Source organism: Trichogramma pretiosum, unplaced genomic scaffold (genome assembly GCF_000599845.2).
Source record: "Trichogramma pretiosum strain Unisexual culture from Peru unplaced genomic scaffold, Tpre_2.0 scaffold64, whole genome shotgun sequence".
Classification (NCBI taxonomy): Eukaryota; Metazoa; Arthropoda; class Insecta; order Hymenoptera; family Trichogrammatidae; genus Trichogramma; species Trichogramma pretiosum.
In genome coordinates this window covers 362,932-376,180 of record NW_019641692.1, presented here as the reverse complement: position 1 = coordinate 376,180, position 13,249 = coordinate 362,932, and the positions used below count along the sequence as shown (strand labels likewise).

At 27.4% G+C, this 13,249-nt stretch overlaps 1 protein-coding gene across 3 annotated transcripts; it reads right to left on the bottom strand.

The window, feature by feature from the left end:
- Positions 1-7,312: 7,312 nt before the first annotated feature.
- Positions 7,313-12,812, bottom strand: LOC106656100 (uncharacterized protein KIAA0513). Of its 3 annotated transcripts, none has more exons than XM_014376769.2 (10): positions 12,713-12,812; positions 11,876-12,175; positions 11,519-11,802; positions 11,294-11,335; positions 8,757-8,855; positions 8,525-8,685; positions 8,263-8,449; positions 7,863-8,085; positions 7,683-7,777; positions 7,313-7,619 (listed from the first exon to the last, which is right to left on the bottom strand). In XM_014376769.2, exons 2-10 carry the CDS (start codon positions 12,166-12,168, stop codon positions 7,555-7,557), a joined length of 1,449 nt encoding a protein of 482 aa, XP_014232255.1. In that variant the 5' UTR covers positions 12,169-12,175; positions 12,713-12,812; the 3' UTR covers positions 7,313-7,554. The 3 variants fall into 3 exon arrangements, with proteins under 3 accessions (XP_014232255.1, XP_014232256.1, XP_014232257.1); XM_014376770.2 differs by having other exon boundaries at positions 8,763-8,855; XM_014376771.2 differs by lacking the exon at positions 11,294-11,335.
- Positions 12,813-13,249: the final 437 nt, after the last annotated feature.

Genomic DNA, 13,249 nt, shown 5'->3' with positions numbered 1-13,249 from the left:
CTTGAAGCAATGGAACACACCAAAATATATTATTTGCACACCTTTCAAAATGCTTGTCATACTAATGAATGTGATTGTTATGGTTGCGGAGTCGCAGTGACTTTAGTGTTGAACTTATTTGCAGTAGAATTTAATAATTTATAAAGCTTCATAACTACCCTTTTAATAACCCCATGATTATATTGTAATTTCTTCATATGATTTAATTTATACATATTTGTTTGAAAGTCATCAGGTTAATTTATAATTAATCATAAATTTTTTATTCAATTACTTGAAAAGTATTGTAAATAAGCATTAAAAAGTTAATTTTTGATTTTGCCGATATCATATTAATAAAAATATTGCCCAATAAGAATTTGAAAGAAAGAAAGAATTTTACATTTTAAAACTCAATATCCATAGTTTTTAATGTAGCCATTACTATAAATTGACTTTTTGACTTTCACTTATATCGTGAACAATTTTGTTAAAGAAAAAAACATGTTTAGTCCAAAATTTTCAAGTAGATGCGAGCTTAAAGACAGATAATCTGAACGCTTAGTATTTTCTTCACAATAAACTCACTTTCAAGCAGACTTAGATTTTTCAAAAAAGTTAGATTTATGTAAAGTATGGACAATATTTTGAAACTTGACGTATTTTACATTTTGATCGTGAAAATGGTTCGTCATTCCAATGTAATTTTATTATATCAACTTTCATTCAAACTATTTTTTCGGCTAAAATTTGTTTCTAAACTGTATCATTAATAAATCAAAATATTGATCATTAATTTATTATCTTTAATGCTGTACATATTTCTGTGTTTTTACTCACTCAAGTAAACTTATTTTTTGCTTCATCGCTGGTGACGGCGTTTTATTGTTTACAAACTCAAAGTTAGAAGCTTCCACAAATTTAACATACCATTTGATTATTTATGTGCTCTTGTGCTTTATCAATTAGGTATACCCCATGAATTTGGTAAGAAATAAAGAATTTTCAAAAATTTATTGCGAAAAAAACAAGGATATGTACGAATTGAAAAATCTTAGCTGTTCGACGATTAAATAATAAAAAAATGTTAATGTTCTACTGCAAATTTTTAAAATATTAATAAGTAATAATAATATGCGAATACTCATTTTCGAGTTGAATGAATTGATTAATTCAAAGTCCAAAAATTTGAGTATTCGTATATCAATAGTGATAAGTTGTTTCATTTTTTATAATATCCAATTTTTGAGTATGAGTATAATGCCGTAAATATGCTCTAATAAACTGGAGAATAGTTTATAAAAAAATTTATGGATAACTCGAGTGGACCTGAATGATAATGATTGATCGTATGCATGAAAATGAACGAGTTAATTAATACAATTAGTTAATTTTTGGAGTACACTTTCTAGCAAGAAAATAATTCACTATTACTGTGCTTTTACAGTTACTGGACACCCTCCCGGTGTGCCAAGATTTTAATCGGCAACTTTGCAACCGTCCTGCCTGCAAGTTTATTCACTTACATGATGGTAAATCGAACAATAGTACTTTATCATTATATTATAACAAATTATTCACGACGAAATTCAATTTTTTTGCAGCAAACGTGGAGGTGATAGAAAATCGCGTCACAGTGTGCAGGGATGCAGTCAAGGGTACGTGCATACGACCTCAGTGTAAATATTATCACATACCGGTAGAATTGCCACCGGCACCTCTTATGGCCGTTGGTGGTTCTGTATCTCCTTAGCCAGCACTCTTCAAGCGACATCAAGCTCTCAAAGAGACGACACCGTATGACGAGACACTCTCTTCGAATCAGTTGAATGTAATCGAGAAGAAAATGAATGATGAAAAAACAGAGAAAGAGCAAGTGTGCGACAGTGATTCATTCGGCAATGATAACGTTTCTAGAGAAAGCGATTGTTCTCTTTTTCTGTCGGTATCAATCATATACGAATGATGTTCCTGATTATGTGGCTTCAAATAATCTTGCATTGTTATGCTAAAATTGAGAGCCGTAAAAATTAAAAAAAAAAGCAAACAATCTTCGCATCAGAAAAACTCAAACCCGTGTAATTTAAATCTCCATATCCTTATGAAATGACTAGCGCGAGCAAGACAACGATCATGATAGGGGCCTAAAATTAATTTATGTCGCTTAAAATTAAATTTATAAAGTAGTTAGAAAGTAAGCTAACTATAAAGAGAAAGAAAGAGAGCTGGTTGCTCAAAGGAATTGTTTGATTATGTAATTGTGATGCTTCTATTAATTTTATTTCATTTATCACATTTATTTTTACCTTACATTATATCATTTGTTACTTAGAAACAAAGTTTTGTCCATGTATTATAAAAATATAAATATTTTATGATTATGAAAATTTTAATTTTTACTTGAGATAAACTTAGTTAAAGTTGCCTGTAACATTGTTTCGAAGGCTTTGATGATTGTTGAGCGCAACAAGCGTGTAAATAAAAAATTTTAAATATAGTTAGAGTTTTGTAATTAGTTATTTTTCAAAATTTTTGTTATTAAATTATGTTATTTCGATTGGAGTGTCTGTTTTTATATTTATGTCAATGTTTTCTGATGTTCTACCTAGTACAGTACAATCTTAGATACATATTTATCGCAAATTATGATAAAATTATATAATCATAAGCTACAGATGATAGAGCTACAAATGACTCTTCCTCGTTATAAATGAAATAAAAAAAAATAGAATAAAATTCGAAGTATATTACGAACGTTTACAACATCTTTACTAGTGATAACTTTGAATGTAATTTATATTTACTTGCATACTTTTTTTATAGTTAAATCAGTTTTCAGTTATTCTCAAATTTGCAAGTAATAAAACATTTTTATTGAAAAATTAAAATGATAAATGTAAAAAAAATTAATAAAATTTTAAATAAAACTAAATCTATATTTTGAGCATTTCGTACTCCTTGAACAATATTATGGAACTGAAATAAATTAAAGTTCGTATTACTGATTTACTGAGAGAACAAAAGAAACTGTAAAGATAACATTTATGAATACGGTATTTCAGTAATCTGTTTTTATTTTATTATAAATTTCGAAACTCAACCGTCCATGACCAAAAAAATAAATAAATAATATGAAGAATTTATAAGTAAAGTAGATGATAAGTCATTCAAGTATTATTAAATACTAGCAAATTCCGGAAAAGTAACGACATAAATCTTTTTGATAATAATAAAATTGACCGTTTCAAATAAAATGGAAAGTTTTATGCACAGACTATAATCAATCTGCTCAGAAACTTTAATTTAATCAGAACAAAATAATCTGACTTTGTCAGCACATTTTCATAAGGAAATCTATCCTAAAATAAAATATGTTCCTGAGGTATAGTATTTAAGATATACATAACTTCATGTGACTCATTAAAACATACTTATTTAGTCTTTTATAATTTACTGTTTTGATTAAAAAGAACAAAATTGTATATACAACCCCTTCGAGTAATAAAATTTCACAAATGACAACTAAAAATATAGTGTGGAATATGTAATTGAAACTGCCATAATATTGTAGCAAGTTGTAAAATTACTTATTAAAAATAAGTAAAAAAAGGGTTTATATTGAAGTTATTGTTAATTACACAAAAAATAACAAGAAATAGTAGCTCATAAAAAATTTTTTCATTTTTTTTACAATCATAAAGTTATAAGCCTAAATTTTTATAATTTAGAATAATAATAAATAAAAGATTAATTTAATTGATCCGGAAAAGTAATTTCAGATGATTTTAATTTTGGATATGTATCATTTGTGAAAAAAAAAATCTAAAAATAATATAAATAATATTGAACTGAATTGTACTGTCTAGGTGAAATTTGTATTTTTTAATTTTATTAAATTTAATGACTAGATATGAAGGCAGACTAAAAATTTAACACGATAATTTGAAACAAATAATTGGGAAAATTTGAATAAAATTTTTTATATCAAAAACGTTTTAATTTTATGTATTTCTATTAATGTTATTTTATGTAAAATAAGATATCATTAGTCTTTTTAATCGACCTGTTTTAATCTTGATATATTACATTGTCTTTTACTAAAATCAAATGAAAAAAAAATTTTTGATCAGTGTCGAAAGAAAGTAGTGAATAAAACATTGTTAAGTGTGATATAAAAATGCATAATTACACATATAATAGAAAATCTTTAGAACTTTTAATACATGATGAAAATACTTATGAATTAAAAAATATTATCATCTAAAATAATTTAAGAAATAATTTGTCTTAGTATATCGGATTTGGTATACTCTTAAAACATGTGTGGTTTTTGGAATCAAATATTTACAAAAATTAAAAGACCTTAGATTCCTCTCCAACTACAATGTTTGAGAGCCTAACGCAATCGACAGTGATGTTAAATTTATTACGTAATTTTTTATATAATAATTTTTTGATGGTAGTTTCGTATTTAGTAATAATAATTTCATTATAATTGAAAGAAATTAAGATTTATATTCAAATAAATGCGAAAGGTTGATAAATTATGAGTTTACAGTACTATTTATATTGTTTGAATTTAATACTCTGAAATTGAAACACAATTTCCATCGTGAAAATAGATATAACGATGTACGTAGAATATAAATTCGGAAATTATGCAAAATAAATACGAAACTAATAAACCATCAACAGTTTGTGATATATTTAGTAAAACGTAATAAGAAAATGGTTGTTACTCAACACACAGAAAAAAGTGCCCGCAATTTGAAATTGATATTTGTATTTTAATTCTTGTAATTTCATTTCTGTATATTATATGGTTTTCTTCATCGTATATATTTTGATAATAACAAATAATAAAAAGGTATCTGAAAAAACTGATAAATATATTGATTAACTGAATGAATGATATTATGTAATGGATTAACTTGATGGATGTATAAATTCTTGACAATGAACATTTTAAGAATTGACAGATTTAAAAAACTAAAATGTAATCAGAAAACTTGAGAAATTGCAATATGATTTCCCTCTAAAATATGTCGAGGAATGAGAAAATAAAAAGCAAGAAAAAAGAGAATAATTAAAGTGAATGACTTACTTGTGCACTTAAAATCATTAGCACGAATAAAAACAAACACTACGTATAAATATACATATATATTGTATTATTTTTTGAATATAGAATCATAACGTAGATTATACGATATAAATATTATATATAAATAAATTATGAAGTAAACGGTTATTCCGCATAGCACTACTTGATAAATGCATTCAGTATATAGACGTTTATAAACACAAGATCTTTTCATAATGAGTGTTAAAGAATCGATAAAATGAGTAAACGGATTTCGTATTTTTTATGAATCTGTTAAAATTTACATCATTTTTAAATTACCATTTATATTCACACAATTATGGAAAATTAATGATATTTACTTTAAGTCATTCAGGTTGATAATATCTTTATTTTACTGATAAGTTTTGTATGATTCCAAAATCATCATGCTTAAAAGAAAAACCTAATTCATTGTGATTAAAATACAGCTTATCAAAAAGCTGTTCATTTGAAATAGTAATTGGGATCGTTGTTACTTGATAAAACTAAAAATATAGCTACTCTCATTGTTCATAAAAAAAAATATGTCCTGAAATATCAAAATACCATTGAACGTGAATGTGTAACCTACTCAGACTGCAAAACGGCGGTAATGCATTAGAATTGACTCTTGTTATGCACATATAGAGAATCGCTGTTAAATTGTAAGTACGAACAGATGATTGAATGTAAAATTGATTAAAACAAAAACAATCTGAATTTAGAAAAGAATAAAATAACACAAGTGTGAATGGTAATATGGATGAGTGCGTGAAAAATTTTCTTTAAAATACATATATAGGTAATGGACATTTTGCATATTTTTTCACTTTTAAATTCTTGAAAAATTGATGAAATAAGTCTTTTTGAACAGGCAATTTATTGTTAATTAAAGTGTTTTTTAATCAAAGTAACAGTATAGACTTAACTTTTTACTAGATATTATTTTAAAGAAACTTCCCTTTCCAAAAATGAAACTATAAATTTTTAAAGATCTTGATAATTGTTACTTGTGATATAGATATATTTATTTTATTTCCAAGTAAATAAGAATTATGTAAAACGTTTTACGGCTTATTCATATATGATAATAGATTTATATAACAATGGTATAATTTGAAACAAATTAATTAACTTAATAGTATTTAAGAAATAGAACATACAATTACACGAAATTATACTTTATATAAAAATGGAGTCAAACATAGCAAAAGTGATTTTGATTGAAAATTTTCCAATTGTATGTGTAATCAAAATATTATAATTTATCGTATTTTCTTTTAGACATTTTCATGAAGTTTCATAGGAAAAGGAAAACATAAAATCTTAAAAAGAACTTGATAAAACATAATAATGTGATGTCGAATATGTTTATTAAATTGAAGTCAAGGCCCACTGGTTGTGGCCTAATTTTTCTGAGTAAATAATTAATAAACAGTATGTATAAAAACATAGTTTTTTTTATTATTACCCAATTTTCCAATCCATTTTGATAAGAAGTAATACCTAGGTTAAATTAATATTCAATAAAAATATAAAAGCATATTAAATATATTATTATCTTAGTGATTTGTCATGCCAGCTGTTTCTAGGCCAAAAATATAATATTTTTTTAATTCTTAAAACAGTGAACTATAATAAGTTGCAAAGCTTTGAGTCACTGTAATACAAATTAAAACTAAAATTTATAATTGCACTTATTGAGCTTGCTATGGAATATTAATTTAAAAAATTGTATGGATTTCTATAAAACGACGAAATGTTGGTTTCCAAAAAGTTCTTTTAAGTTGTATCTAGAAAGCTCTCAAATGTGATTAAACATTTTAATTTTCACCATTACTTTAATCGTGAATTTGTAATCAGTTATGAGTTGGCATTACGGCCTGTATATTAATCAAGTACTTTTAGTCATTTTGAAACTTGAAAAGTGAATAGATAAAAATTTTTCAATAATTGATATTTGCTTAAAAATTTAATTTTAAACAATGAGTTCTAAAAATAGTTTTGCTTAGGAAATTTCACAAAGCGGTTCATTTTTGCTGACTGTTGTTCTATTAATGAAAATTCCAGTCTGTATAAATATATAATATTAAAAGCCATTTTTGAAAAAATATTTTATTTTCATCGAAAAATCTGCGCTTAAAATACATTATAAAATTTATCGCAAAAATTCCAATCGATGAATAATGAAAAAATTACATGATAAAATTTTTTTTACAAATGCTTCAACTTGCCTTAGTTTTTTTGCATAGCTTTAATATAATTTAAAGGGCAACTGATAATAATTTTTTATTAATACCTATTCTTAATGTTAAGTAAACCATATTTAAATTGACTCAAAAGTCAATTTTCATTGTTATTGAAAATTGTATGTCAATTTGTAAATTAACTTATTTTACTTAATTTTTTCGTTATATATACACAGTTCGTATAAAATGAATAGCATCAATACAGAGTTTGTTGATTTATAACTATCGCCAAGGCTCGGTTTCATCGAACATACGATCTATATTGTCTTTGAGCATTTTTTCTTGGTCTGTAACAAAGAAATTTACATAAAATAACTTCTTAATTAAATTTAGTAACAAATTTAAAATACCTGGAGTTAAATTGGCAATAATACATTGTTTCTTAAGAAATTCGAGACAGAGATTTCTAGGTAAACCGAAAGCATGCATATTGCACGTAAATGTCCTAGAAATTAAATAATGAGTGAGTCGTAAAAAGTGATAACTCATGAAAAAATAAATTCAGTGTAATCAATAATGCATAACAATACCCAAGTTGGCCGAAAACTATGTTGGCATGAAACCTTCTATCTTCTGCAGCAGCAACTTCCTGATCTATTGATTTGGGTTTAGGAGGCACAGGCTTGGCAGCTCTTTCACATTGAACAGCATCGAAAAATGCAGCAGTCCAAAATCGCATCGATGTCCATATAGGTTGTACTCTCAAGTTAGTATATAAATATTCTCGATATGGTTCTATTCCTGGCACTTCAACTATAATAAAAATATAAATATTTCAATTTCATTTGCGTATTCTAAAAAAGTTTTCGTTTTCTGATTAGGTACACAGCTTCACCAAAATTTAGTAGCAATATTTATTTAGCATTCAGCAATTAAAATGTATACGAAGCACGTAATAAAATTTAATAAAAAAATCAATTCGTTTCTTACTTTCGTGATAAAATGTGAAACACATGTTCATAAGATTTTTTGCCGGGCCAAAATCATCTGCTTCGTGACATTCAAAAAGTGCGACAGCGAAATGCTGTGCCAAAGAATAAAAAGATTCTTCTGAAATACAGGGACGTGCTCTTCTTGAGCTGACAACTCTCGCAAACCAAATCCGCCCAGGTTCTGTCTGTAAATAGCAAAATTAGTTTAATTCTAGTTTTTTCTATTTTTGTAAAATTTTTAAATTTAATGAATTACTTACTAAAACCATTTGTCCAAATTGAGCTTTCTGCTCTTGCTCTATCGTACATGGCGATTGAAACAGCATAGGTACAAACATTTTCATAAATTCAACTGCAGCTTCTTCTGATTGACTATCTGCCGATAAACTGGAAGTCCATGATTGAATAGAAGCAGATGAACCTACAGCAATTTTCGTTTAGTGAGTAGTTCATAAAGCAAAATTAATGATAGAATAATAATTGATTTATAACCATTACCAGATCTTTGCCAGTCTTTACGCCCGTCTCCAGAAGAATCTAAATGGGGTGCATAATCTGCATCACTCGCAGAACTACTACTCGAGGGCATTTCTAATAAAATAAAAAGTTTTTTTTTATGATTGTTTTAAAGTATTGTCAAATTTTACTTTCAATACATAATCATTAAGAATTATTCATAAAATTTTTTATTTTAGTTACATTTAAGTTCTATTGCTACCACGAATTAAATTAAATTGTAAAATAATGTTATTCTCTTGTTTTTATTCGAATAACATGCATTTTTACACAACATCTATTTAATAAAATATTTGCAAACTAACTACTAGCTTATTTAATACTACTGCAAAGACTAGTTAAAATCTTTAAGTAAATCATAAGAAAAATTAAACAACCCATTTTATTCCAATACTATGCTCAATAATTCAACTTTAGTATTCTACCTGACGAACCTTAGCAATACGTAAAAACACGAAGCATTTTCTTAACTAGCTTCACACTTGTGCAAATTATCTAAACTGTTTTTATAGGCCGCTTTATTTATTTTTTGTATGTACGTGCTATTGAAAATGCAATGAGGAAATACAATATGCTTAAACTGTGCTGTCACGTGCATAAACATGCGTCAAATTGTCCTTCAATGTTTTTTGTAAAGATGAAAAAATCATGCAATAATACTTCAAGCATTTTAGAAATTTTTTAAAAATATTAAGTACTGGAATAACTTCAAGCTAAAGATTAACATATCCGTCAAAATATAAAGTAAAAAAAAATCTGACTTGCGCTTGTGCCAAGAGCATAAATCATATTGTTTTTATTGTAGTTCAATAATAATGTTTCAATAAAAACTTGAACGAATTTCATTTTTGCAACTACTTTGTTTCTTGACCATATTTTTTGTGAAAAATAATATATGTACTGGTTATTGTATTGATAGATTGTACTAAACAATAAACACACTGGAGTAAACGTTTTGGAAAATAAATATGTGTCTTTTGTACATCAATTCTAATAAATTAAATACACATTAGGGTGTCCGTTATTTCCCAAACGTTAAAAATCCTTGCTCCAGAAGTTTAGATCACTTCTTTGTGATATAAAAACATGATTTGTACGGTTTATAACCCATAGGCACAGGTTAAAACCGTGCCTATAAATTAAAGTCGATATTTGCATTTAACCCATTAGCTCACAGAATGTAGGACTTTAAGGTGGGATTTTTTCCATGTTTTGAACTTTAGAAAAACTTTGCAAGTACATAATTTGATGTAGAATTTAATTCCCTTTCCAAATCTGGGCTCAGATTTAAAAACCAATGCGTAGTTCAAAAGTTATGATCGTTTAAACGAAAAATTCTGTGCAAAACATGACAAATTCATACGTTTTTCATGTTCAAACGAGCATAACTTTTGTACTATGCATTGGATCTTAAATCTGAGCCCGGATTTGGAAAGGGCATTAAATTTTACGCCAAATTATATATTTGCGAAGTTTTTCACAAACGCGAAACATGGTAAAAATCCTACTTCAAAGCAATGCGCGACAGTTGCTTCGTAGCGCAGTGTACCGCGCAGCCCAGAATTTTACGTTTTCACGCGTTCGTTGCTGTATTTCAATAAATAATAATCATTTTCACACTTTGAAAACTAGCATATCGATAGGAAATTTCCTCAGCTTTCAATTAAAACTATCTGAAAAAATCTTAAAAATACCGTTTTAGAGATATTCAACTTTGAAGGTTTTCCGACGATTTTTCCGAAGAAAGAGGAAAATTTTAGGAAATCTGACCTTACCATAGGAAAGCTGAGGTAATTTCCCATTGAAATGATATGTTACCTTTTTTCTTTTAGGTGCATTTAGGTGCTGTTACAGAGAGTTAGAAATTGAGCAATTTCGCCTCATAACGCCGTGCGGGCCTCGCGCTAGGAAACTTAACTCTGATACCTTAAATTTTTAGATAAGTTCAAAGCTTATCACCTAAGGATTTATACGATCCGAAAAAAGATCCAATGTTTTTATAGTAAAATTTAATGCCCTTTCCAAATCCGGGCTCAGATTTGAGATCCAATGCGTAGTTCAAAAGTTATGCTCGTTTGAACATAAAAAAACGTATGAATTTGTCATGTTTTGCACAGAATTTTTCGTTTAAACGATCATAACTTTTGAACTACGCATTGGTTTTTAAATCTGAGCCCAGATTTGGAAAGGGAATTAAATTCTACATCAAATTATGTTCTCGCAAAGTTTTTCTAAAGCTTAAAACATGGAAAAAATCCTATCTTAAAGTCCTACATTCTGTGAGTTAATGGGTTAAATGCAAATATCGACTTTAATTTATAGGCACGGTTTTAACCTGTGCCTATGGGTTATAAACCGTACAAATCATGTTTTTATATCACAAAGAAGTGATCTAAACTTCTGGAGCAAGGATTTTTAACGTTTGGGAAATAACGGACACCCTAATACACATTGATAACAAATATGCAATATATGCAGATATATACGTATATAATGCATCGGAAATGATTTACCTAAACGAAAAATCACGGACTGATAACGGTTTGGAGCCCTTGCTTTAAAGGCGTACACGTGGAAAAAGAAGACATTAAAACATTATTATATAGCATTTTTATGGAAAATATCAATTCAATTATAATAAATTATTTAAAATTGCAAGCTAAATAATTATAAGAATATTTGTATGTTAAAATGGTAAAAAATGAATTTTTATTATCAATGTTCAGAGTATAACTTACCAACTTTGCTGTTTAATTTTTCAAAACGCTCCTGTACAGGGGCTTTAATTTCTTTTGGTTGTTCCATATCGGCGCTTTCTATACTGTCTCTACCTGGACTAGCAGGATCTTCAACGTTCACTGGCTCTGATTGTTTTTGCGATGTTGATTTTGATGATGCTATCTCTTCATAAGACATACCTGGATATTTTCGACTTATTCGGGAACATCGAGCCATCTCTTGTTGTTCAAATTTTCTTCTTATCATCGCATCATAATCTTCGTACATTGATTCATTTTTATATCTATCAAATTGAGAATTATTGATAGGTAATCAAGATGAAACTGTTTTTATTAATAAAATTATTTTAAAATAACCTGGAAAATTGAAGTTTTTTCTGAAAATCAGCTTCTTTCTTGGAAGATGTTTCTTGCGCCAACTGTTTGACTGGTCGAGATTGTGAGGTTTGAGTTGAAGGTGAAGTCGTTGGATCACTTTCATCATGACTACTACTCAAAGCGGTGCCTAATCTAGTGCTTAGTCCTTGCAAGTACTCGCCACCACCACCGAGAACCGAACGCATAGAGCGCAAAGCTCCGCGAGTTCTTCTCATGAAACTGTCACCATCGCAATTAGACGTCGATGTTAAAACTGCTGTTGCATCAACCATCGTACCTCTGTCACGAAATTAATTCATAAATTAGCAACCAAATATAGTAGAATTTTTGTAAAAGCAATTGAAATTTAATGATTTCACTCCAATGTATATTGAGCACCGGATTGTTTTAACATAAGTTTTAGTTTAAGTTATTATACCAGATAAATGTATTTTATTACATTCATACTTGAAAGTACTATTTTTAAATTTCAATACAGAACTTTTTTTTCGAATTAATAATATTTTTAATTCAAGTGTTATATCTAATCTAACTTCCTTTTCCCTTTATATATACAATATTATCTTTTTTCAACCAACGCAATAAGTACAAGTTGCTATAATACATCCGCAATGCAGATAAACACATATTTTGAGTATTTTTATACACAGTGACAAGAAAATTAATCCACTTTTCTTGTATATTGCCATTTATTAACCATTAAAAATACAGATATTTATACATTAGATATAATTGTGGAAATTGAATTAGCTCAGCTATTTTAAATCAATAATTTTATGGACAATTCACTTTATTGAGTAATTTTTAACAACTCACGTATTATTTTACATTCATGTACCAACGATAATTAAAATCTAAAGAATTGTTTACACATTTTTATTCGTATTTTGTTAAAGATTTCAGCAGCACAAGTTAAGCAGATCGAATAAAGTTTAATACTGAAATCTAACACTACTAGCTTTAAGACACGTGATAGTTCAAGTACACATGCGCAGCGTTAAAAAATCAATACTATGAGTGAGCTTTACTGTACACTAAATTTCAGCCCGTTCACTCGAAGCTGCATTTGCAGATAACATTAACTAAGTGGTAACTTACCATCAGACAATAATATTGAATTTTTCTTTATTGCGAAACTTTTAAAATTTAAATTCAGTAAAAAGAAAATTAAACCTTACATAAAATTCATTTTTAAATGAAAATTATTTTAATAGAATTTAATAGTTTTCTTAAAACTAGTTAGTAGTAAAAAAAAACAATTTAAAATTTTAATCATTAGTAGGATTAAAATCACTTCTTTTTTATTAGTATATGTTTTATTCTTTGTTTTCATGAAATTCATATGCTTAGTCA